Source organism: Acinonyx jubatus, chromosome D3 (assembly GCF_027475565.1).
Source record: "Acinonyx jubatus isolate Ajub_Pintada_27869175 chromosome D3, VMU_Ajub_asm_v1.0, whole genome shotgun sequence".
Classification (NCBI taxonomy): Eukaryota; Metazoa; Chordata; class Mammalia; order Carnivora; family Felidae; genus Acinonyx; species Acinonyx jubatus.
Genome location: NC_069392.1, coordinates 3184259 through 3209220, shown reverse-complemented (window position 1 = coordinate 3209220; position 24962 = coordinate 3184259). Strand labels below are relative to the sequence as shown.

Sequence of the window (24962 nt, the reverse complement as noted above, 5' to 3'; positions counted from 1 at the left end):
AGACAAGGGGCGAAGTGAGCTGAGGGGACCCAAGCACGTGGCCTCAACTCCGCGACTCCGTCCTGCTCGGCAAGCACGCAGCCTGCTGTGTGGCCAACGGGAGTCAGAGAACCGAGGGGCAAGGATGGGAGCGGTACGGCCCCAGGAGGCAGTGACCACAGGGCTCTGTTGGGCAGACAGGCGTATAAAGAAGTCGAAGGTATGTGCAGCCCGCCTAACAGATGAGGAGTGGTTGCTCTCTCACACTGGGGGTGTAGGAAACACAGTATTGAAGTGTCACCCATCCACTGTTCGGCTTCTGACACAGAAAAGGTGGACGGAGGAGGTGTCTAAGCTGAATGGTTTGGTAGGGATCTGGCAGCCTTAGGAGAAGAAGCCCAGAGGAAGACCCGGCAGAAACAAAAAGTTCCCTGCACCTTGCGTTCTGCGCGTTCCGACTGTGCTGTGGTGGGGCGAACGCTGGTCCTGCTCAAACATCTTTCTTGATTCCCAGCTCCAAGGGGAAGGTGAACCACTGATGAGCTGAGAAGGACACGTCGGTGTGGGGAGTAAATCTGACCTCGCCGTGGTTCTCAGCTGCCCGCCCTGCCCCCACCCCCGCCATGATTCAGAGAAAGCCCCCTGACCTTGGTTTGATTCTGGAAGAAGGAGCACACACCGTTATCCGTTCACGAGCAACTTTCCGGAGCTTAAAAGTCAAACTATGGCTCAATGCCCAGAGCAGTGCTCACCTCCTCCATGAAGCCCTCCTGGAATCCTACCCACGGCCGAAGTTAGTGATGCATCTCGAACCGTGGTGCTTTCGACACACGCTTTGTCCTTAGCACATTCCGGCAGTAAGTGTTTGTTTTCAGACTTTACACAAATCCCACTGTGTTCTGAATGATTTGTGAAGCTAATTATTGCTGAGTCACAGGCAGCCCCAACGGTCGCTTTCTTCCCCTCCTTCTGCACCTCAGGCCTTGCCTGTGATCTGGAGGAGCCTCAGGAGGGACCGTGTGCCCTGCGCCCGCGGTGTCTGTGACGGCCTCGCGCACACGGCTGCTGTTGGGACTTGCCTTTTCCCCACGGCGGCCTCAGGGGAGTCAGAGGCTGGCCTTCCCCAAACCTCTGTGTCTCCTTCTTTCGTTTCTAAACCACTTTCCTGAGGTTTGACTGACACGGGAAAATCCGCACGTTTGTAACGTACACAACTCGGCACGTTTGGGGGTAAGTAGTCACTCGTGAAACCATCACCCCTGCCAAGGGCACACACAGACCCGTAACATCCCTAAGTTTCCTCCCTCACTGTCATTATTATTGTGACTGTGTGTGTGTGCACATCAGCTCTTCTTAAGGCTCGGGTCTGGGTCCTGTACTCCCACATCACTTCTGACACGTTCTCTCTGGCAAAACCTGTCCTGGGGCCAGCCTAGATGCCCACAATATGCAATCGTGAATGCCCCAAACCCATGACCGGAGGGAGGCATCCTGTCCTATGTTCGTTCACGCATCCGCGCGTTATCTGAAACGGGCTGGAAACGACCGGTCCGATAAATTCTGGCAGCTCCGTTCCATGGAATATTACACAGCCATTTAAAACGAGGTATATCTGTACCTGCTGATCTGGAAAGTTCTCTAAGAAATACCGCTAAGTGGAAAAAGCAAGGCACCGAACTGTGTGTGTGGAATATGAACACTTGAGGTTCAAAAACAAAAAGATGTTCGGCAGCAGGACCCGTTTCGGTGGATGACCCTGGAGGACACGATGCTGAGTGAGAGAAGTCAGACGCAAGACGACAAACACCGTAGGGCTCCTCCAGGGGTCCCTAGAGTCGTCAGAGTCACGGACAGAAAGTGGAGTGGGAGGCACCAGGGGCTGGGGTCGGGGATGGGCTAGGGCTCCAGGCAGTGTCATTTGCCAAGATGACACAAGTCCTGGGGATACAGGTGGCTGTGGGGGCACAACAGCATGACCGTACTGACCCCCCCCCGAGCCGCGTGCTTAAAAAATGAGCAAGATGGGGCGCCTGGGTGGCACAGTCAGTTAAGCGTCCGACTTCAGCCAGGTCACGATCTCGCGGTCCGTGAGTTTGAGCCCCGTGTCAGGCTCTGGGCTGATGGCTCGGAGCCTGGAGCCTGTTTCCGATTCTGTGTCTCCCTCTCTCTCTTCCCCTCCCCCGTTCATGCTCTGTCTCTCTCTGTCCCCCCAAAAATAAATAAAACGTTAAAAAAAATGAGCAAGATGGTTAAGTTTTATGTTATGTGCATTTTACCGCAATTAAAAATTAAATATGTCCTTGTAAGTGGACAGCACGTCTCTGGAAAGCTACGCCATGTGAAGGATGTGAGAAATTAAGACTCAGTCAGGGATGCGAGTGAAACTCCATCTCAACCTATCCCTTTTCCTAGTGTGTGATATTTTTTTTTGTTACCCTGTGTGTGTGCTAAGTTTAAAAGTATCTTTCTGAGGCGTCAACAAACGGTTAATAAATACAGTAGCCAAATAAAGCCTACACAGATAACGCCTGCTGGTAAGGAATTTATATTATATACTTACATGGATATATTGTGTTTATATAGATATAGCCTGGATATTATAAAGATATATTTAGCAGTATATACTTAGCAATCGCTGACCTAGTTTGCAAGACCAGAATTCGGCTCTGTTGTGGTTAAAAAAGGATTATCAGCTACAGAATGAACTGCGATCCGGCTCCGTTTTCCACCATTGCATAAGCGAATGGACCCACCGGGCTGCGGTCCCTTTACGTAAACAGTCCTTACTGACGGGAGAGGCTTCTCCCCACCCCGCATCTTCCTTTTCTTCTTCTTCTTCCTCCTCCTCTTCTTCTTCTTCTTCTTCTTCTTCTTCTTCTTCTTCTTCTTCTTTCTTTTCAAGAGAAACAATCATGGCTTGCATGGAAAGAAAATCATGGCAAATGTTAAACAGTAAGCGAGGTGAAGCAGAAGGGGGGTGTTTCTTAGCCGGTCTGAAGGCACGTGATAACCAAATTGGAAGGAAGGCCCGGTGCGGCAGGCAGGCTGGCCTGTTGGAAGGGCAGTGGGGGCGGTTTCTTGGGCAGCCTGGTTCTGAGAACGTTCCCTCTTGACGCGGGCGCTCACAGCGGGTGTCGCCAGCAGTGGCATCGGTAGACAAATACACCTGACGATCCGCAGAGTAACACATAGGACAACTTGAGTCGGACCGCGCACGCGGTGACATCGGGTCGCCCAGATCACGGACACCGAAAGCAATCTCACGTCCCTGGTGCCCTGTGAGTCCGTCCGATGAGCCGGGTCGCCATGCGGCCTGAGGGCTCAGCGTCCAGTGAGTGCATTTGCCTGCTTTATTTTGTTCTGGCGAGCGGACCCCGCTCCCAACTCGGTCTCCTGTCAAATAAATGCAGGTTTAAGAAAAAGGTGAGACCGTTCGTGGGGAAAACACAAAGTAAACAATGGAACGAACCGTGCTTGGCTTTGGTCAAAGGTGACGCGTGTGGTGGGTGTCCCGAATTTGACGTTCGGAGGCCTGCACTGAAGGGTGACAGGAATAAAAATCACCAGAATGGCATCCGGCACTGGAAGGGCACTCACCTGGGTCAGAGTCTGATCGAAGCAGGTGATGCGTGTTGGCTCGCTTCCCCCAGGTAAGCAAAGACCCTGTGAGGGGCACACCTTCGTGGATCCCATCGCAAAGGGGAAGACACGGTCCAGGGTCTAGAGTCTCAAGAAATAAATTTCAAGCCCTAAGCAGTGGGTGGCCATAAGATCCCCTTCCGATATACGCGTGTGTGTGTATTTCTCAATCTGGTTTCCAATTTATTGACAAGTGATTGGAGCTTTGAAAGTCACCTTGGGCTGCAGGAACCCGAGCCCTGGCCTGGTGTGTGAAGGGGGGTGAAGAGAGCGGCAGGGGTCGTGTCTGCAAACTTACGAGTCTATCTCCTGCGGGACTAGGTTCGCACTGATTTTACGAGGACCTTTGGGGAAGGGCTCCGGGCTGCCCTGCCCGTCCGAGCTGCTGGAACTGGACGGCAGACAGAGGTGCCAGTGTGTGTCGTGCTCCATGAAGGCCCTGGATTTTCATGCTGGTTCCCCGCGTGGAGAGGGCCTAGCGGACTCCCCAGCCAGACAGCAAACACAGGCAGCTCTCCTGATGCGAGACACAAAGGCAAGAGACACACAAAAAAAGCAGGACTTAGCAGAGCGTGAGGACCCACCCATCAACCGTCTCCTGGCAACTCCCCTGCTCCCAACCTCGAGGGGGCCTCCCTGGGCCCTCAGGATCAAAGTCAGACCTTACTACAGCTTGTATCCCTCTGTCCAGGCCTCCATCTGCACATGCCCTCACTCTGTCCTGTGTACCTCAGGGCCTTTGCACATGCTGCCCCTTCTGCTAGCTTTGCTTTAGCAAGGCTCTACTCACTGCCCAGATTTTCTTGACCTTCCCTGCCTCTCCCCACATCTCCCACCCCACTCCGTAAGCTCCCCAGGTACCTCCTCATTATAGTATTTTGGCAGTTTGTAGTCATATATTCACATGATTATTTATTGCCTGCTTTTAGCATTAATTCAGGAGGCTGAATGTGAAATGGGCAAGTGGTTCCTAAGGTTTGCTTGCCAGGCTTCCATAAATTCACCTGGCAAAGAAACAACGGATACAGAGAGATTTAGACAATTTATTACTCAGTACGGCCAGCGGCAGGAGCTCCGTGCACTCAACAGTGTCCCCGTCCCACCACCGGGTCCCAGACTGCAGTGGCTGGGGGCTGTGGACTGAATGCGGTGTCCCCCCCAATTCAGATGTTGCAACCTAACCCCTCAGGTGATGGTTAGGAGGCGGGAGCTTGGGGACCAGGCGACGGGGGCCCAGGGCTCCCTCACCCTGTCTCCGCCGTGGGAGCAGGAAAGGGGCCTCACCACTGAATCTGCGGGTGCCTTGATCTTGGACTCGCGGCCGACAAGGGCCCCCTTTGATGTGCGGGGTGGACGGTGATGACTCCAGGCATCATCCAACCTACGTGGCTGGGCCGTGTTTCAGCACCGTCTACTCTCTGCACAGCACACAGGGGGAGCCCCGTGAACCTGAATGAGATCACGTCCCCTCTCCGCTCAAGCCTCCTCCTGCTTCCCTCCCCCCTCGGAGTGAGAACCAAAGCCCCCAGGGAGAGATGTGGACCCCGCGGGCCTCCTTGCTCCCCTCTCCTCTTTCTCTCCCCTCGACGTGCCTCCCAGCCACTGCGGCTCCGCTGGGCCTTGACCGTGACCCAGTCTTCGCCTGCTCTGTTCCTTCTGCCTCGAATGCTTTTCCCCACAGACATTTCTGTTGCTCACAAGCCCCCGCTGTCTGGTATTGGGGCCAAGCCAGCGGTGGTGACACAGAACAGCCCTGGGTGGGGTGGGGGCCACGGGGGGGGGTCTCCGAGACATGCTGGGCTTACAAGGACACCCCAAACTTACAAGGGCAGTGGGCACACCTGTCCAGGCCTTGCCCTGCAGCACGACGCTGTCTCCACTCTCCTGGACAGCAAAGCGGCCTCCGGTGCCTAGGGCGGTTTGCACAGCAGGAAAGGCCGGCTCGGGGGGCACAGAAATGCCAGAATCATCACCCGACACCCAGGCAGCAGGGGTTCTGCTCGGCATGGACTCCCCGAGGCTCCGAGTGGCTGCCTGACGCCCGAACACGGGACGGCCTGGATCAGTGTCTCATCTCCCCATTACCAGCGCGGCCTTGGGCCAGGCGCCTGACGTTCCACGCCTCAGTTTCCCCATCTGGAAAGCGGGGATAATGGCACTGCTCACCTCGAGGAGTCTTCTGAATCCTACGTGGTCCCGTGAAATGTGTGGAGCGGAGCCAGGCACACGGCCGGGCCACGAAAGGGCCACGTGTTCCTTGCCACCGTGACCGCCTCGGGGCCTGGGTGCCCGGCTCAGCGGGGGGTCCCTCACCGCAGGCCGAGCGGAAGGCGCTTTGGGGCACACGGGATTTCTTTTTACCGTTCACCTACCCGGGTGGCTTCGGGCACGTTTCCTTCCTCCTCCAAGCCGCTGAGGCGTCCCCTCCGGGCCTGGCTCCGGGGCTGCCAGCCTCCCCACCCTCGCGGCCGGACCCCACCGCACCTGCGCCAGAAGGAAACCTCCCGCAGAAACAGGGTCTCTGTTCCGGCACCGCCAGGTCCCCGGGCCCCCCAAAACCCGGTGCCGTGGCTCGGTGGCTCTGCGGTGAAGGCGTACACGGGGCACCCTGCAGGCGGAGGGGTGGCTGGAGACCTCCCGGCCCGTGCCTGGGGGAGCTCGGAGCCCCTGGCCCTCCCCAGCCGGGCCGAGACCCACAGAAAATGAGCCAGAACAAGCTGTCCAGCTGGCTCCCCGACACTTGAGCACGCGAGGGCTCTGGGATTGCAATCATTTTGCAGCGAGGATGATGTTTCCATCACTGGTGCGAACACAGTATTAGTCAATTCCCCGCAGCCCTCCGTCCAGGGAGTCCACCTAAACGGAGTTTATTCTGAGACGAAATTGCAGCCTTTAAACTGCTTTCTCGAAGGACACGGTTCATTTCTGCATCTTTACTCTGTCTTCGCGCACGGCTTCCAGACACCCAAGAACGGCGTTTTCCAAATTGCAGGCCCCCTTGGGCTGCCTCCGCTAAACAGGGACGGCTTCGGTGCCTTTGATTCGACACATTCCCCCCCCCCCCCCCCGGAGCTCTCCGTGGCGGCTGCTCCAGGGACAGCGGCTTCGGTGGCGGGTCCGTCCCTCACGTCCGAGGAGGGAGAGAGCCGCTCACCAGCATGCGTTCCCTTCTTACGGTGGGTCGGAGGGGTCGGCCACGCCGAGAGAAAACGCGGCTCCCCCGAGAGCAAAGTGGGGGAACGCATTTTGGCCCTCCGTTCACTTTCCATCTGCTGCATTCCCCGCCCCCCGATGTCTGGTTCTCTTGCTGTTTCTGGTGACGGCTCACAGGGCAGACATTTGCTCAGGGCATCGGCCCGCCTTTCAAGCCAGACCATCCTGGTGCTGGAACACAGGGAACCATCAGACGCGGCTCCCCAATAACGGGAGGGAGGCAGGGGCGTCTTCCAAAGCCCCATCGTCTCCAGGCTCTGGCTTCCCCAAATCGCTGACGTCTGGTGTGGGATAAGCCCCACTGTGCGCAGAGCTTCAAGCGCGGGGACGCCTGGTCCTTGCACCACAGCCTCCTTCTACTAAAGGGGAGACTGAGGCCCACCCAGGCAGAGGCCAGGGTGACCCGGGGGTGCTGCTCATGGCCGGTGGCTGCAAAGCTACAGAAACCGAATCTGGGTAGCTAAAGCCGCAGGAGGTCACAGGACCCTGAGAGGCAGAATGCGGACTTGGGAAAGGACAGAACCAGTGAAATACAGAACAAGGCGTAGCAGGGACCTTGAGCCAGAAAGACCAGCCAGCAGCGGCTGGAGTGATGAGCTGACTGGGCCGTTCTTCGTGTCTCCCTTCTTGGCCACACATGTCGGCGACGTCCCAGAAGGGTGCACCCACCCGGCGCAGCCACGGGGCAGGACGAGGGCAGCCGCTTCACCTTGCGGTCTTTAAGGTGGGGGCCAATTCGCACCGGAAATGAATCTCCCTTCGCAGCTCAGTGTCCGAGGGGCAGGACGATTCCATGCTGCTCAGTCGTACGAACTGGCTGGACGCTGGGAGGCTCAGAAGCAAGACATACCCACGACGTCAGGGTTACGGGCATTTTCTGGATCCCTTCCCCAGTTGGCCTGTCACACTGGGCTGCCTCTCATGTGCATCCTGGGGCGACGGGGGGCTCAGCGTGAAGAATCTGCACCCCCCCACCCCCCCACCCCCCCACACACAGCAGGACGGCCCGGCTAGACTTCCCCGTCCCCACTCGCGAGCTCTTCCTGCTGGCATCCATCTGCCAACCCTGACTTAGTGAAATGCTTCGTGGTCTCCCGCGGACCCGCAGCCACTGGCGTGACAGAGGACCTCTCTCTCTGTGATGCAGGCACTTCTCTGCAGCCCGTCTAGTTCTATTAGGGATGCTGTTGAGGCACTTTATAAAAGCTCTTCCTGAGCTGGGTGTGCCGACCGGTGCAGACTGGTCGATTGAGAGGGAGGCTTGGCCCCGTGCCTGTCCCCGGGACGCGGAAAGGCCTCTGGAACCCAGACAAGGGGGTCTGCAAGGGAAGCTGGGCCGCCCCTGGGTTCCGAAGCAGCATCTCTTTTCCCTGGCGAGCCAACGACGAGGGCAGATTCTTGAGGGACGGCTTGCTCTGCGGCCCAACAGCCCGCCTCCAGAAGTGAGTTTCCTTCTCCCCACCGACTGTCCTGCTTACTTTCGCTTCCCCGAGTGAGCTCAGCCTGTCGGATGGGCCCTTCTGGAATGCTTCCAGAAGGCGCTGCAAGGAAAGAACAGGGAGGTTTACAGGATGGCTGGCTGACCTAACGGGCGAGGTCACCCAGGAGTGACGGGGCTGGGGGTAGAGCAGAGGAGCGGATCCACTCATTCCCCTAATGGAGACGTGCTCACCTCCGCCTGCGTCCCCAGGAACCATCCCCGGCCTCGGGGGTACGGCAGAGACTGAGACAGACCAAGTTTCTCATCTCGGACAGCTTGCATGTTGGTGAGGAAGACAGAAAATGAGCAAAGGAGGGCCAAAGAATCTCCCCAGCAGTGGCCAGCGCGGGAGTGAAAACCTAGCTGGGGATGTTTCTCCTGGAGCGTGGGTAGCGGGAGTGTCTCTTGGAGCCGGACGTGTTGGGAGGCGCTGGCTTCTTGCTAAGTGACAAGACGGAGCCACGCGGGGCCACGCAAAGAGCAGCCGGAGGGAACAGCAGACACAGAGGTGGGCGTGGGCTCACCACGGCTGCGGAGCAGAGAGAGTCCCGGTGCGGCCGCAGCACGGTGACCAAGGGGGAGAGGGCAGCACGTGAGATGGGAGGGAGGGGACGCGTCCAGGCAGGGACCCCAGGTTGTATGGTCACCGTGGAAGGAAGCCAGAGGGACTTTAAGGATGCGCGTGGCCCTCTGAGTTGTGTTTTACAGAAAGGCCCCTCTGAGCCCGGAGCAGACAAGAGAGGCAACCGCAACGGTCCGGAGAAAGAGGACGAGGGCCTGGGTGACGAGCTGGCAGCGAGGACACGGAGGAGTGGGTGCACGGAGGCACGGGCCGCAAGGGGACAGCAGCCATTACTTTAGTGGCTGCAGCTCTTAGCATCAGGCCGAGTGTTCCTTTTTGTCAACCCACACACAAGTGTCCAAGGAAGATGGTTAGAGAGAGGAGCTCCTTGTCGCTGAGTCTGGTCGACTCCTCACTGCCTGATGTCCCGTGTCCCCTCCATCACGAGCACTAAGGGGGTCTCTCCCCCTCCCCGTCCGGCCACATCCTTCGGCCCCGAGCTGCCCACTCTGCTCCCTGAGACCCGAGGCATCTTCCCCGAACGGGAAGCCAACCCTTCCCTCTTCCAGTAACATCCCACGTCCTTCCCTAGATGCTCTGCCGTCTGCCCAGGCCTTGCCCTGTCTGTCCTGGCGTCTCAAACCCCAGACCCTTCCTCCTCAGACCCTCCTGGAAGCCGACTGGGGACTGAGTGAGAAGAGCTGACCCCTGAGCAGGTGCACCCAATGTGATGCCTTCTCAATTTTTTTTTAACATAAAATATTGACCTGGCATTTTATTAAAGCCACGGGTTTTTATTAAATTTTTTTATTTTTTGATGTTTATTTATTTCTGAGACAGAGAAAGACAGAGCGCGAGCAGGGGAGGGGCAGAGAGAGAGGGAGACACAGAATCCAAAGCAGGTTCCAGGCTCCGAGCTGTCAGCACAGAACCCTACGCGGGGCTCGAACGCACGGACCGCGAGATCGTGACCTGAGCTGAAGTCGGACGCTTCGCCGACTGAGCCACCCGGGCGCCTCAAAAGCCACAGGTTTTTAAATGTTAGAGGAAATGTGTGAGTGACCGCCCACCCCCTGCACCCCTCGCAGTGACACAGGGTGCTGGCCTCGCCTCCGGCTTGCCTCCCGGGGGTTGTGTCTACACCTGTGCTCACACTCTAGCCCACCGGTCCTCCTTCCTTCTGGAAAGGACCTCCCCCCAGCGTGTCTCCTCCTCCTCCTCAGATGCCCCTTGCCCGCTCCCCTGGCTTCCCCACCCCCACTCGCTGCTCCTGCCTCAGCTCACTGTCCGATCCTACAGTAAAACCCGTCTCAAGGGAAGAACCTCGCCTTCCTGGCTCCGCATCAGCCAGCACGGAGCCAGGCTTCCAGTGGATACTCAGCGATGTCTGTTGAGAGACCATCTACCTCGTTCTGACCGACGGAGCCGACCGGTCTGCAGACTTCCCGGGGGGGGTGCCGTGGGACGTTGTGCCGAGCTGGGGGGAGGTACGCGGGGGCTTTGGAGGGAGCGCGTGCCAGCCGTCCGCCATTCCCTGCCCTCCTGTCACCCTGTGACCCCTCCACACTGGCCGGTTTCCAGGACCCCATGCCAGCCGGCTTCTGGCTACGTTCAGCCGGTGGGAGGCCCGGGCGAGAGACTCAAGTAAGAAGGAAGGAAGGGGTCGGGGCGCTGGTCGGGGCACTGTCTCGGGCGCTGGGTCCTTCCCTGTGGCTCCGGCTCCTCCTGGAAGCTGTGCGCGTGGCTGCAGGGGTGACCGAGCTCCTGGTGGCACCACCCCCACCCGCTGCGAGAAGAGCTTCCTGCCAACGATAATCTCTCGGTGCTTCCCCATCCCTCTGCCTTGTCTGCCCACCCAACGCCTTTACAACTGCAGTGAAACCTCCTCTCGGAACTACCTGGCGTGGCCTTGATTTCCTGACTGATGAGCACGGAGCGAGCAGGATCCGGGAAACCGAGTCCTCCCGGGGCTGGGTGGGGCTTCCCACGGCGCTGGGAGAGCCGGGCAGGGAGGGAGGGTGGGTGCGAGGGTCTGCGTTCAACTTTGCCCTCTTGCTGCTGCTGAGTTTGCTATGAAATAAGTCTCTATATTGGAATCTAGTCCCTTTAGAAAACAAAAAACAATGAGCGTTTTTTCTTCACCCTGGCTGCACTTAGAGATACCCTAAGAAGATTCATCAGAAAACCAAAAAAAAAAAAAATGATTTCCCCTCTGGTGCTTCCAGACTCAGTATTCTTGCTGGGATAGACCGGTTGGATCTGAAGGGGAGAGAGGAGAAGGTGTTATTTATGTATGTAAGTATGTATTTATTTTTCTTAACGTTTATTTATTTTTGAGACAGAGAGAGATAGGGCATGAGCAGGGGAGGGGCAGACAGAGAGGGAGACACAGAATCGGAAGCAGGTTCCAGGCTCCCACCTGTCAGCACAGAGCCCGACGCGGGGCTCGAACCCACGAACCGTGAGATCATGACCGGAGCCGAAGTCGGACGCGCAATCGACTGAGCCCCCCGGGCGCCCCGGGAGGTGTTTTTTAAAAGGCACTGGGGCTTTTTGGACATGTAGATTGCTTTGGGTAGTATCGACATTTCAGCAATATTTCTTCTCCCGGTCCACATCAGAGTGGCTGATGTCAACCACCCAGCAAACTCAGCAACCAACAGATGTTGGCGAGGATGTGGGGAAACGGGAGCCCTCCCGCACGGTTGGTGAGCATGCGAACTGGTGCAGCCGCTCTGGAAAACGGTGTGGAGGTCCCTCAAAAAGTTACAAATAGAACTGCCCTACGACCCAGAAATTGCACTACTAGGCATTTAGCCCAAGGATCCAAAAATGCTGACTCGAAGGGGCACGCGCACCCCAACGTTCATAGCAGCACCATCGACAACAGCCAAAGTATGGAAAGAGCCCACATGTCCATCGAGGGATGAACGGATAAAGAAGAGGTGGAGCATATATACAATGGAGTGTTACTCGGCGAACAAAAAGAATGAAATCTTGCCATTTGCAACTACGTGGATGGAACTGGAGGCTGTTGTGCTGGGCGAAATGAGTCAGTCAGAGAAAGACAGATATCACATGCTATCACTCGTATGTGGAATTCGAGGAACTCATGAACACGGGAAGGGAAGGAAAAATAAGATAAAAACAGCGGGAGGCAAACCATAAGAGACTCTTCAATGCAGAGAACAAACTGAGAGTTCCTGGGGATGAGGAGGTGGGGGGGGGGTGGGCACTGAGGACACTTGTCGGGATGAGCCCTGGGGGTCACATGTAAGTGATGAATCAGTGGGTTCTACTCCTGAAGCCAAGACTCCACCGTATGTTAGCTAACTTGAATTTAAACAAAAAATTTAAAATGCAATGAATAAAAGCCTTGGTGTTTTGTAAAAGCTCACTAAGTGATTCTATCACACAGCTGGGTCTGAGGATATTAGATAAGTGGACAGGGATTGTTTGTGTAGCTTTTCCCTGAGTGGGGGTACTGTGGACCCCCCCCCCCCCCAGTAAAAAGGGAAGTGGGAGCGCAACAATTAGACTCCTTTCTCCACTCTGGTGCGACCTGCCTGCTCGGAAAATGACCAGGGACGAGAGCAGAGAGGCCCCACGAGGTGTGGCATCTGCATTCTCTCTGGTCGGTCTCCTCCCTGTGTCTTTAGCCTAATACTTGGGGAACTGATACCGGGCTTGGGGGAGCTCCTGTGGAGGCCCGTGACCCGCTGTGGACGCGGTGCCTTCACTCCGCGTCCGCAGTGTGGGAGGACGGTGGCTGGCACAAAAAGCAGATGTTTGGCGAGCGTTCGATGGGCGGACGGCTTGGTGCTGAGCGGAGCACGCCTGCCATTTTGCAAAAACATCCCCCGTCTCCTCCGGTTCCTCGAGTTCGAACAGTTCTCGCTGTGCCACTGAGACCCTCAACTCATCAATTACAAACATTAACTGTAAATTATACTTTTGCATAGTTAATTCAGCCTCTCATTATGTATTTAGTGGAGCTCAGCAGGCATAAAATTCAATAGCAAGCTTTGGAGCAGCTCCAACTCCTGTCTTCTGTGATATTTGGAAAATGCGAAGTTTTAGTAGTGGACCTTGGAGCGTGTCTTTCCTGGAAGGTCTCCAATGGGCTCTGCTTTTGGCTTCGCTCTTGGAAGGAGTTCAACCCTTCTGGGAAGGCTGATAGCTTCAAAGGATGCGTCTGCCCCCCTGTCTCCACCAAGCAGAGGCTCTGCCTCCTTCCTAGAGTCGAAATTAATATTAACCTGACCAGTGGAAGGAAAGAAAAGTGTGAATATCAGCGCACTTGGCTCCTGGAGCCATCACTCCTTCATTATTCATTCAACAAATATTTACTGAGCACCTCCTATGGTCAGCGCTGTGATGTATCATGAGAATAGAACAGTGAGCGTTGAGAAGAGGGAGGCAGATGGTAAATGACCAAATGCATCTAAATGTCTAATGTGTCGTGTGGCGATACAGATAAAGTGGCTGAGTGAGCCGTGCATAATAGGGCAAATGCAGCGGTGGGTGAGCCATCAAGACGTCTGGGGCACGTAAGTGCAAAGGCACTGAGGTAGAAAGAAGCTTGGTGTCTTTGAGTAATACTAAGGAGGCCAAAATAGAAAAATCCGGGAAGAAAATGATAGACAAGGAACAGTGTAGGGAGAGAGAGAGACACCGAATTATCAAGATATGGAGGATGAAAGTTACTTCCCAATTGCTAATCCCGAGGAGAGGCTCAGAATTGTCAGTCAGTGAACGTTTGTTACACCATATTCCACAATCTGCAACCTCTAGTGTGCGAAACAATGTATACAACTCTCTTCCTTCATCTGTCCTTGCGCTTTAAGCCCCCCTGCTGCTCCATAGCAGAAAAATTAATCTGGTTGATTCCAAGCTTGCTGAGGCATTTCACATTCAAACACAGCCCGGCAGTTTGTCAAGCTTGGCCTGACTTTCTTCAATATTAGCCCAGTGGGAAGAGTCGGGTGACTGTGGATTATGGAATTGGGTCTTCAGATAGATGTTCCCTCTTCTGGCTTCATCCACAGGGATGCCACCCTGTGCTGGGCGTGGTCATTGTTTGATGCTGATGTTCATGAGGTTTCCAGGCTTCTACCTGACCTCTGAGAGCACCCCAGGTGCCCCTCTGCGGGAGACTGAGGCCAGGTTGGGGTCCGCCTCTGTTCCGTCAGTGGACTTCAGTACCTTCCCTGGAACTCGGTGAAAATTCTGCCACTCCCCTGCACTACTCAGGGCCTTTGGGGGCCAGGCAGTGGGGTGGACTCCTCCTCCTCCCTGCTCCTTGCACCCCAAGCTGCTTCTATTCAACCTCTGCCATATCCCGCTGGGAAAGCACAGAGGATAATCTAAGGTCTCGAAAGAACTGTCAGGGCCCACATCCCCTCTCTGTTGCTGTGTAACAAACTGTCCCAAGTTCCTTATCTTCAAACAACTCTAATTTGTCATAATAAATAGGACACCCATGGGCAATTCCTCTGTTGTTTTTCCCTAGACTCTCTTATAGAGCTAAATGTATTCGGTAGAGTACTTGGAGCTAGGATGGCTGGGCCTCTCTGTCTCCACACGGTCTTGCATCTGGGCATCCCCACGACCCAACTGGATCTGACGGGATGGGCCCAGTGCTTTCCCCTGGGGGTAGGGACCACCATGGCGGCACCAGGAAACCCACCATGGTGCTGCAGAACCCTAAGAATGTCGTACGGGTCCATGCCTCTCCTACCCAGACCTCCGAGGTCCTCTTGGCAGCTGTATTTCTTGAAGTGTGACCCAATTTAGCTAAAATTTCAGCTGCTTGCCAATTAATACAGCATACATTCCTGGCGTGTTAGGTTCGGGAAACTGCAGCGTGCATGGAAAATAAAAGCTAGCAGGAAAGCATTCCACAACTGTGCCATTGTGTGGCCCAGAGATCCCTGGAGCCAGTGGGAGTCTGGGGAAGGATCCCACAGGGATCGAGAGGAACTGGGCACCTTCCTGCTTTCTCCTCACCTTTCAAAGTTTCTCCTTGGCCCACAGTTTCGTTCAGCTTACCCGTATCCCTCTCACAGACCCCAGTTTATTTTACTAATTGGATTAGTTGCCAACATTTACACAGCTGTGTGCCAGGCTCCCAGGGTGGGTTAAGCTTGCACATTTATCTGCCTGAATATGCACAATACCCTGCAAGACCAGAGTGTATATCCCCATTTCAGGGATGAGGAAACTGACACATGAGTGATATGCATAGTGACTCCAGGCTAAGTGTGGGATTCATATCCAAGGCTTTGCCTCCAAAACCTGGGCTCACACTCACCCGTCATGCTGTAGCAAGGAAAATAAGTGACAGGATGTGCTCCAGCCAAATCCAGGGGCAGAGTGGACTTGAATCTGACACCCAGTGGGGGGACGTTGGGTCAGGACCTGGGGGGCTTGGGTATGGTCCTGTTTTCCCCCCACCTGCTGCCTTCAGCAAATCCCAGGTCTTGTGGCCCCAAGAGGACAAAGGTTTGCAAGTCCTTCTAGGTTACTGAACAGCAGAAATATTATAGTGGTAACATAGTTGCGATTGTGTGTTCTAAGCTCTACACGCGTGCTATACCATTTATCCCTGCAGTAGCGTCGTGCGGTCGGCTTAGCACAAATCAAGAAGCCAGTTCTTACAGAGGTGAAATTAGCGGTTTTCACACCTTGCTGCGTATTAGAATCATCTGCAGAGTCCCTAAGAATGCCCGGTTTCACTCCAGACCAGTGAAGGTAAGATCCCAGAGGTGGGACTCAGACATCAGAATTTTTTAAACCTCCTCCACCAAGTCATTCAAGATTGCCACCAAGGCTGAGAACTGAAGGGTTAAGTAACTCACCCGGGATCGTTCCCAACCCCACTGAGGAGCAAAGTCAGAAATCAAACCTGTGTGTCTGATTTCAGAGCCCGTGGTGGTCGTAACACCGACCCAGTACAATTGCTACATAGACACGGGGAAGCAAAAAAGTAATAATAATTTGCAAGTGAAGTGCTTGGAAGTCACAGAGAGAGAAACTTTTTGTGGGTAGCTGTAATTGCTGATGCTGTGGCCGCACATTAAAATCACCTGCGCATTAAAAATCCTAGTGTCTGAGTGTCACCTCTTGAGATTCTGATTCCATTGGTCCAGGGTAGACCCAGGTATCAATCATTTTTCCCTTACTCTCTGCAGGTGATTCCAACATGCAGCCGAGTCTGAAAGCCCTGCTTTGCAGGACGAGAAGGCTCAGATTGTTTTCATGAGGGCTGTGATTCTTCTCCGAAGCACTGTCATCGGTACCAGTGGGATTTGCAGAAGAACGCTCGCAGCAGAGAACTCACTTTCCTCACCCCTTCATACATGTATCCGCTCCTATAACATTTCAGGCTCTGGGGGCTGACATAGAGAGAAGCCGAATGTTTCTTTTTTAAATCCAAACTCCTAATCTAGTTCAAAGGTGCTTGGGAACAGAGCAACCTTCCTGGCTTTTCTTCCCCGTCTGCCATGCACTGTTAACATGCATCTTTCCCTATGTGCTAATTGCAGACAGCAAGGACGAAAGATCCTTCCTCGCTGCCCTGGTATCTTTTAGGGTGTGTTATCTTAGCCATTCGGATTTCTCCACTCAGCCCTTTGAGCGTGGGCTTCTGATGCAAAAACAATCCAGGACAGTAGAAAATTGGTTGTGGCACCGTCAGTTTTGATGACAGAACAACTGGTTTTGTCCCAGGCTCTGGTCTTTTAAGTTTCCTTTGCTCCCGCCTACTCTCCATGTCTTTCTCTCCACACTTTTTCGTAATTTTGAGGCATTTGGTAAGTTCCCTTTTCTTTGCCAGTCAACCCAAGGTGACTTCTGTTCCTTGCAACTCATATCCTGACGGGATTCCTTCAGCACCATGGAGAGCTCTTGGAGGTCCGTTCGGCATCCATGTTGACATTGGGGTCAATGAACTATCTAATAAAGTCTTCCTGGAAGGGAAGCGGGTGTCCTTTGCCTTCATGAAATTCGCATGAAGCAGAATGCGTAAAATAAAAGCCCGGGCTGAATGACTCTGTTCTCCTGGACTGGCTTCCCTATTCTAAGGTTGATTTCTTCATTTTGTTAGCCTCATTTCTTTCTGTCAACAGTGGCTTTGAAATCCCGTACACCCCATAGTGGGGAAGGGGAGTCCTGATGGTGCCATAACACACCCCCCAGACTCCATTTTCTTACGAGATAGAGTTCAGTCGCTAAAAGGTTTGGTAAATTGGGTTTCCACGGGTCCAAACTTGATTATGACTATTGGGGGAATTTATTTGTTTTTGAGTAAGAGCTTTTTTTAAGCCAATTTTGAAAATTTCTTTCAAGAGTTACTGCAATAAATCTGCACTATTGATTTAGCAAGTGGTGGTTCTTAGGCACTCTCTGGAGTCACTTAAGTGTTTAAATTCTTCTCTTTATTACTCCAACAGTACCACTGGCCCCAGATGGGCAGACATGCAGGGCTCTTGGGCCCTTCAAGGCAAAAGCTTAGCAAAGATTTCCATCAGCTCAGAGACAGCAGGAGGGCACTGACGACGGACAAAACCACACACAGATTTCTTCCTTTCTTGGTCTCCCGTCTGCCAGCGGAAGTTGTGATACCATGGTATCGTGTCTGACGGGGACGGCTATGGAGTAAACGCAAATCCGAATAAATCCCAGATGGCAATGAATGGTGGAGAATTATGTCTCTACTGTGGCTTGTTCTCAGGGACTCCTGGACCAGCCCTGAGGGGCATGTTTTAAAGGTGGCTTTAGGCAGTCAAACCTCAAGTCACTGAGCACAAACACAGTGCCAGGTTGTGCTAAAAACAAGAACAGTTAACGTTTGCTGATGTTCGCTAGTGCGAAAGCATTCTAAGCGCGTGACACCCGTTGGCTCATTTCCTTATTCTCACACCAACTCTGTGAAATGGGAACAAGTCGCATCTCCAGTTTGCAAACAGGGAAAAGGAGGCCGAGTTGCCCAACGGTACCGAGCTGGTGGAGCCAGGATTTGAACTCAGGACCCACAGCACGCTCGATCATAACACTTGCTGTGTTTCCTTGGCAGAGTCTCGCGTGACAGTCTTGGCTCCACCCCCCTGGTTCCCTCCTCCCTCCCGTCTCTTGCTTCTGCCTTCCTACCTTTCCCCTCCTTCTCTTCCTTCCTTCGTGCCTTGTTTTCTTCTCCATCCTTTAAATAAGTACTTCTTGGAGGCCCAATATTACAACACGTAGGGGTGGAGTTGCTTTTGGTGCTGCAGGGGTGACGTTAAGGACCAACTCCAGTCCACAGCCACCGCTGTCACTGCCCCTTGGTATGCTAAGGGTCCTGGGACCACAGTTTGGAAATCATCCCCCTGCATTGTCTTCAGGGCCCCATCGTCCAACGAGCATGGCCCTTCTTTGCAATGCTGCCTCCAGAGGACAGGGATACCATCTTCCTGAGCCAGAGACCGCAAACTGACAGCCAGCAGAGATGCAGATTTGAGCGACATCATGGCTAAAAGGTTGAGGTTCTTATATTTTAAAATTCAGAGATTTTATAGGAAAACTCCAGAAAAAAAAAAAAAAACCCTTCATGATCCACAAGGCAGCGGTTGGCGGGAGCGAGGAGGCCACATACCCATTCAGATGAGCAGAGCCGGACCACAGGCACCATGTGGCTTTCTCCCCTAAGCGCCCCTAAAGTCTCACGTTTCAAACTGTGGCTCAATTCACTTTACTGTGGGTATGTCACATTATGTAGATTTTAGGGACGAAGCAGGTAAAAGCCGTGTGGGGTGAGGGAGGGTAGGAAGAAGCACAGTCCCACAAAAGTGAGCCGACAAAGGAGTCGATTCTTTCTTCCCAAAGGAATTCCTCATCTGGAGTCAGAATGTTTCATCCCGAGCCTCCCTGGGGTGCATCTCACTGTCGGGGCCGGGCTTGCCTGGCCTATTCTGTCGCATCTGTTCCCGAGATCCCTGCCAACACGGGCCAGCTTCTTGCTCCTCTCGGTCTGAGGTCTCCAGCCCCCTGCAAAACTGTGTCAACCTTCTGCCCCCAGCACCACCCTGATGCCACTCTGACCCGGGATTCTGCACAGCTCCGGGGAAAGCTGGAGTTTCCCCCACACTGTGACTTCTAATTGTTTTTCCATCTTGAAACCAAGAGTCAGCATGAGTGGGGGGCTGTGGCAGGTTCCCAATGGGCACCTGGCCAGGCACTGCCTTCCACCCCTGGTTGAGCACCACGTAGTGCAAACACCCCTCCTGGGTGCAGGGACCTGAGAAAGTGCTCTGCTCTGGCATTTGTGCAAAATAGGAACCACAATTACCTCTGAAAGGGATTTTATTGGGATTTGAAATAATATATGCATGGGACCTGGTCCAGTGCCTGGTACGCAGGGAACATTTCATACACGGTGGCTTGTTGTCTTTATTTTTTTTTAATTTTTCTAAATACTTATTTATTTTTGAGAGACAAAGCGCAAGTGGGGGTGGGGCAGAGCGAGAAGGAGACACAGAATTGGAAGCAGGCTCCGGACTCCGAGCTGTCAGCACAGAGCCCGACATGCGGCTCGAACTCATGAACCGTGAGATCGTGACCCGAGCTGAAGTTGGACGCTTAACCGACTGAGCCACCCAGTTGCCGCTTGTTGCCTTTATTCTTACGTTACCTTGAGAATACCTCAGGAAAGTCACCTGTCGCCCGCAAAAACCATATAACACGATATCTTTCAAAGTCGCAAAGGCAAACTCCGCATCTCTTTTCTCTTGTTCGGCACTGAGACCCCCTTTCGCACAATTGCAGCAGAAGAGGACGCAGCTCGGGTTGAGTTGAGCTGCCCCTTCCGCATTCCAGTGTCCTACCTGGAGAAGGGGAAGGCCATCATTTCAGTCGTCTAGATGACGGCACTTAGTCTGAGTAGGTGGTGCCGGCTGCTGTGATGCTCAAAATAGAGTTTTCTAAGAAAATGAAGACGGGCGCAGGTTGAGGCACGTCGCAGACTCCAGCACATCCCAGTGGGGCCACAGCAGGGTCTTGGGGCTTTTGTCTCATCCGTGACCAAGGAAGATAGACTGAGCAGAGTCTATCAAGCAACCACTGGACGTCTCCAGCGTACTCAGCCCGTACCCAGCTCTGCTGAGGAAGGAGATGCCCGTGCGAGGGTTCTTGCTAACAGAGCACAGTTGACCCCCTGACATAAAGCCCCGCCTGTCGCCCAGGGAAGAGACAGACTGGGCCAGAGCAGGTGGGAAGGATTTCTGGGGGCCGAGTCGAGCAGGCTCAGGTCCCTGCAGGCTTAGCTGCCGGACCAAGTGTGACTCTCCTGGTTTGGAAACATTCCAGACTCCAGACACTTCTTCCTCATTTTCCAAGGCAAGTCGTCCGTTCTTGAGATTGCACAGCTCATGGACGGATGCACCAGACAACGGATTTGTGTTCCCTCCCACAGGAGTATCCAGCATCCCATAAACCGTGGTTTTCTCGGTACCACTTCCCGCCTGGAGAGCACGAGGCAGATTCCCGAGTCCCAGGGGGCGTTGGTCAGTGCGGCCACCTCCCCGTCACCTCCTCCCCCAGCTGCCGAACAGGGCTGGAGGTGATGGGCTGGAGAATTAGCCTTCTGGCTGCTGAGCAAGCCCCCCAAAAATCAGGTGGGTGTGTCCTTATCACCCCAGCAAAGGGAAGGGTTTCTCTAGCAACTCGTCATAGTGGTACCGGCCTCTGTTTGGGGTGCAGGGTTGTTGTTTTTTTTTTTTAAGTTTATTAATTTATTTTGAGAGAGAGAGAGGAGAGAGAGTGACAACCAGGCTCTGCACCATCAGCACAGAGCCCGGTGCAGGGCTTGAACTCCTGAACTGTGAGATCATGACCGGAGCCGAGATCAAGAATCAGACACTTAACTGACTGAGCCACTCGGGCAGCCCTGGGGTGCAGTTGGTAAGCAGACCTGTTTCCCTCTCGACGTGCTATGGAAAATTCCCCTCGATTCCCTCGGAAACACGTGGGACGCCAGCCTGTGATAACTGCCATCGGCTGCCCGGCCCCCCGGCCCCCCCACGTTCCGGAGCACAGCACGCGGGCAAGCGGGCACTGCAGGCCCTCCGCTGCCCGGCTTTCCGGCTCACCAGCATCCTGCCCCGCAGACTCCGCTGCGTGCCTGGAAAGCCTCCTTCCTGCCTATTTCCACCAATGGTGATTCTGTCGATTCGGCAGCTCCACAGAGCTCTCCCGGTTCCTTTTCTCTGACCTCCCGCAACAAGGGCTGGTGTAGGTGATAAATACTCGAGGCTCTGCAGGCTTTCCACAGCCTCACACTGCTACTCGACCCCGCTCCTGCACCACGAAAGCGGCGGAGGCGAAACGCAAAGCCCACCCAGGGCCGCGTTCCAGCGAAACGGTTCACGCAGACGGGCGGCAGGCTGGATTCGACTCACGGGCCGCGGTCTGCCGACCCCCTCACCGGAGAAACTCGCTCGCCGGGTGCCTCGTGACCCCACACTTGACCTCCGGCTGCCGTGGGGAGCACAGTTCAGGGATCCGGAGATGCCGCCTTCGCTCTGACTCTGCGGGGTCGTGGGCAAGCCGATTCCCCCTTCGGGGGCCTTCACCGCGGTGTCTGAAAAAACGAGAAGTTTGGACGGTCGCGGGTTCCCAAAGCGTCACACCCGCTGGGGCAAGCTTGCTAACGAGACACGTGTCTGGGCTCACCTCGGATTCAGGGTGTTGATCGGGATGCCTCGTGGGGAACCAGAGCCCCGCTAGCTACGGGCCCCTCCGTCGAGGCACAAGAGGCCGTGTCAGGGTGTGCGAGGCAGGTCATGTGGTCTCAGGAGAGCCACCGCGATGAGCCAGCGAGGCAGCCGGGAGGACACCGGTGGAGAAAAGCAGCAGCTGCGTGGAAACCTGGCACCAGCCGGCCGGCACAGTGACCTGGGCTGTTCGTGGGAGGTGCCCCCGCCCCTGCCCAGAACTGCTCACATCCTCCGAGCTGCCGCGTCGTCACGGGCCTCCCCGCCTGCATCCCCAGCCCCCTTCAGCCCCGCATCCAGGCGCCGAGGGCCCTGCTGTGATTGTCGGCCCCTACAGGACAGGAGGAGACGCCAGGGCGGGTCAACGGTGGTGAGCGAGCCACCTGCCACAACGGGCTGACCCGCCGAACTCAGCTCAAAGGGAGTCTCTTTAGTCCAGAGTTCCCCAGGCTCCTTCTGCAGGGGTGAGGCTGCGGGATTTGCCGCTTGTCTGAGGAGCTGGTACAAACCGGCCCAGACACCTGTGAACACCCAGCGCTCCAGACTCTGCCCGGTTCCTCCCTTGTGGGGGCCGTTCCCTCCGTCCCAGCCGCCGCGCCCACGCACTGTCCCCGGCAGGTGTCTGCTCTCTCCTTAGACGCGAGTTACAGCCCGAAGGAGAGAAAAGGGCCCTCTCACAGAACACGGTCAGCTAAAAGCCATTTATTTCCTTTGCTCCCTCCCTTCCAGAAGCAGCAGCTCGTTCAGCGAGGTCGTGCAGATGAACTTCGAAATAGCCAGCTTCAGCAGCCTCTCGGGGACGCAGCCCATCACCTGGCAGGTGGAGTACCCACGGACGGCGACCACCGACACAGCTGTGTCCGAGATCTTCATCAGCCAGAAGGACCTGGCGGCCATCATCCCCCTGGCCACGGTAAGGGACCTCGCCTGTGCCCCGGGGGGGGGGGGGCCTCCCCTCTGTCCCAGGACGCGCGCTGCCTCCAGAGGCCCCAGGGCACTGGCACCTCCCTGTGCCTTGAGGAGGGGCCGTACCATCAGCCTGGCCTCTCTCAGCCCAGGTTACTGCCCTGCGACCCTCACCACGCTCGCTGCAGCCCCATCCCGGTTCGCCATGTGCTTGATTTCCTTCCATTTGTGCTCCTTGTTTTTCTTGTTATCTTCTGCTCCTTTTGTCGTGCTCCCATAAATACGTTGTAGTCTTGGCTTCAGGAGCAGAACCCAGTGCCCATCCCCCATCTAGCCCATTCCCCCTCCATAAACCCTCAGTTTGTTCTCTGTATTTAAGACTCTCTTAGGGTTTGCCTCCCTCCCTGTTTTTATCTTATTTTTCCTTCCCGTCCCCCCGTGTTCATCTGTTGTGTTTCTCAAATTCCACCTGTGAGTGAAGTCATCTGATAGTTGTCTTTCTCCGCCGGACTTATTCCGTTTAGCATAATACCCTCCAGTCCCATCCACGTTGTTGCAAATGGCAAGATTTCATTCCTTTTCGCTCAGTAGTATTCCACTGTGTATATACACCACATCTTCTTAATCTATTCGTCCTCCGTTCATTTGGGCTCCTTCCGTAATTTGACACAGTGACCAGGGACCTGTTAGGGTGAGACACTATAAACAGTGGGGTGCAGTGCCCGTGTGAATCGGCATTTTGGTGTTCTTTGGATAAATACCTAGAGTGCAATTGCTGCATCGTAGGGTGGTTCTACGTTTCATGTTTTGAGGGACCTCCACACTGTTTTCCAGAGCAGCTGTGCCAGTTTGCATTCCCACCAGCAGTGCAAGAGGCTCCTTTTAAACAAATTTTTTAATGTTTATTTATTTTGAGAGAGAGAGAGAGAGCAGGGGAGGGGCAGAGAGAGAGGGAGGAAGAGAATCCTAAGCAGGGTCCACAATGTCAGTGCAGATCCCGACGTGGGACTTGAACTCACAACCGTGAGCATGACCTGAGCCAAAATTAAGAGTCAGATGCTTAATCGACTGAGCCACCCAGGCGCCCCTCTGCTCCTTGTTTATAAGGAAGCGTCAGGCCCCTCTGTATGTTAGTCGGATAAGCGAGGCAAGACTACCACCACAAACAACCTCAGAAACTCAGGTGCTCAGCACAACACAAGTTATTCTTGCTTATGTTTCATGGATCAAATGGTAGGGGGCTCTGTTCCGGCCATGTCTCAGGGGCATCCCCATCTTGTAACTATGACATCAGGAACATGTGGCCTACACGGTCTCTGGGACAGAGGAACGGACGTGTGGAAAGTCACATGCGAGCTTCTCTAAGCGATGGCATGGAAATGACTTCCCACACCCACGCGGCTGGTCACAGGGAGTCCCGTGGCCCCATCAGGTTTCCAGAGGGCTGGGTGAGCACCATCGTGGGGCAGGTCAACACGTCATTGACCCGCGTGGGTCACAGTGCGAACCCGTGCCGTGACTTCCGGCTCGACCCTGTGGCTGCTGGAAATGAGCCCGGGAGAGAGAACGGTGAGAAGGTAGATGGCACTTTTGCTCCGAGGTCTCTCACCTAGCACGCTGGGACTTTGTCCAGGGCCATCCCTGAGCTCGGCTTTGCTCCACGTAGGGATGCTTTGCCAGGAGGTCCGAGAGGATGGCGTTTCAGAGGCGCGTGTGGTTCAGCTTCCACTGTCTTTGCCGGAATTCTCCCTCCCTCACACGGAGCCTGGCACAGATATTGCAAAAGCAGTTTCTGTTCAGCTTTGGGATGAGCAGGCTTCACTGATACCAAGTTGGGAAATCCATCAATTAGGATTCTTTGGGTTACATGTGACCAAATGCTACCCAGTTGGCTTAAGCACAGCGAGAATCTGCCGGCCCGTGTGACTCAGAATCCAGGATCCGTCCTGGCCTCGGGTCCGCCCGATCAGACCCAACTCTGTCTCCGGGACTCCGTTTCTCTGCCTCTTGGCTTCCCTGAGTCTACGCACGGTGGCAGCGTGGCAGCCAATACTCTCGCCAAATGGTTCAAGCCTCGAGCCCAGGAAGATCAGCCAGCTCGTTTCCAGAAAGCGCAACCAAGGTCTCGTTGCCAGGACTGCTCCTGTGGGGTCCTGCTGTCTGCCCGAGGCGGTCGCCGTGGCAGGGACGCCACATGCCCAGAGTGTGCGTGGCCTGGAACAGATGCCGTGGACGTCCCCTCCCGCCCTCGCCCCGCCCACCTCCTCACGCACTGGCACGTTATCACCTGAGAGTTCTGTCTCGCCTGCAAAGCCGTCCTTCCCGCCTGCGCGGCAGGGCAGACGCACCGAGGAGTTTGCGTGTCCCCATCCAAGGAGCCCTCTCCCCCGCGACAAACGGGAGTTGGCACGGACTTATTCCAGCACCCTGGGCCCTC

General features: G+C 55.0%; 1 protein-coding gene across 1 annotated transcript in view; it reads left to right on the top strand.

The window, feature by feature from the left end:
- The window catches only part of TMEM132C (transmembrane protein 132C), a 308999-nt gene that overhangs the window by 217788 nt on the left and 66249 nt on the right, over positions 1–24962 (top strand). The window contains exon 4 of the mRNA XM_027044313.2: positions 22349–22532. Coding sequence (XP_026900114.1) covers positions 22349–22532 — 184 coding nt within the window. The remainder of the gene's footprint in view (positions 1–22348; positions 22533–24962) is intronic.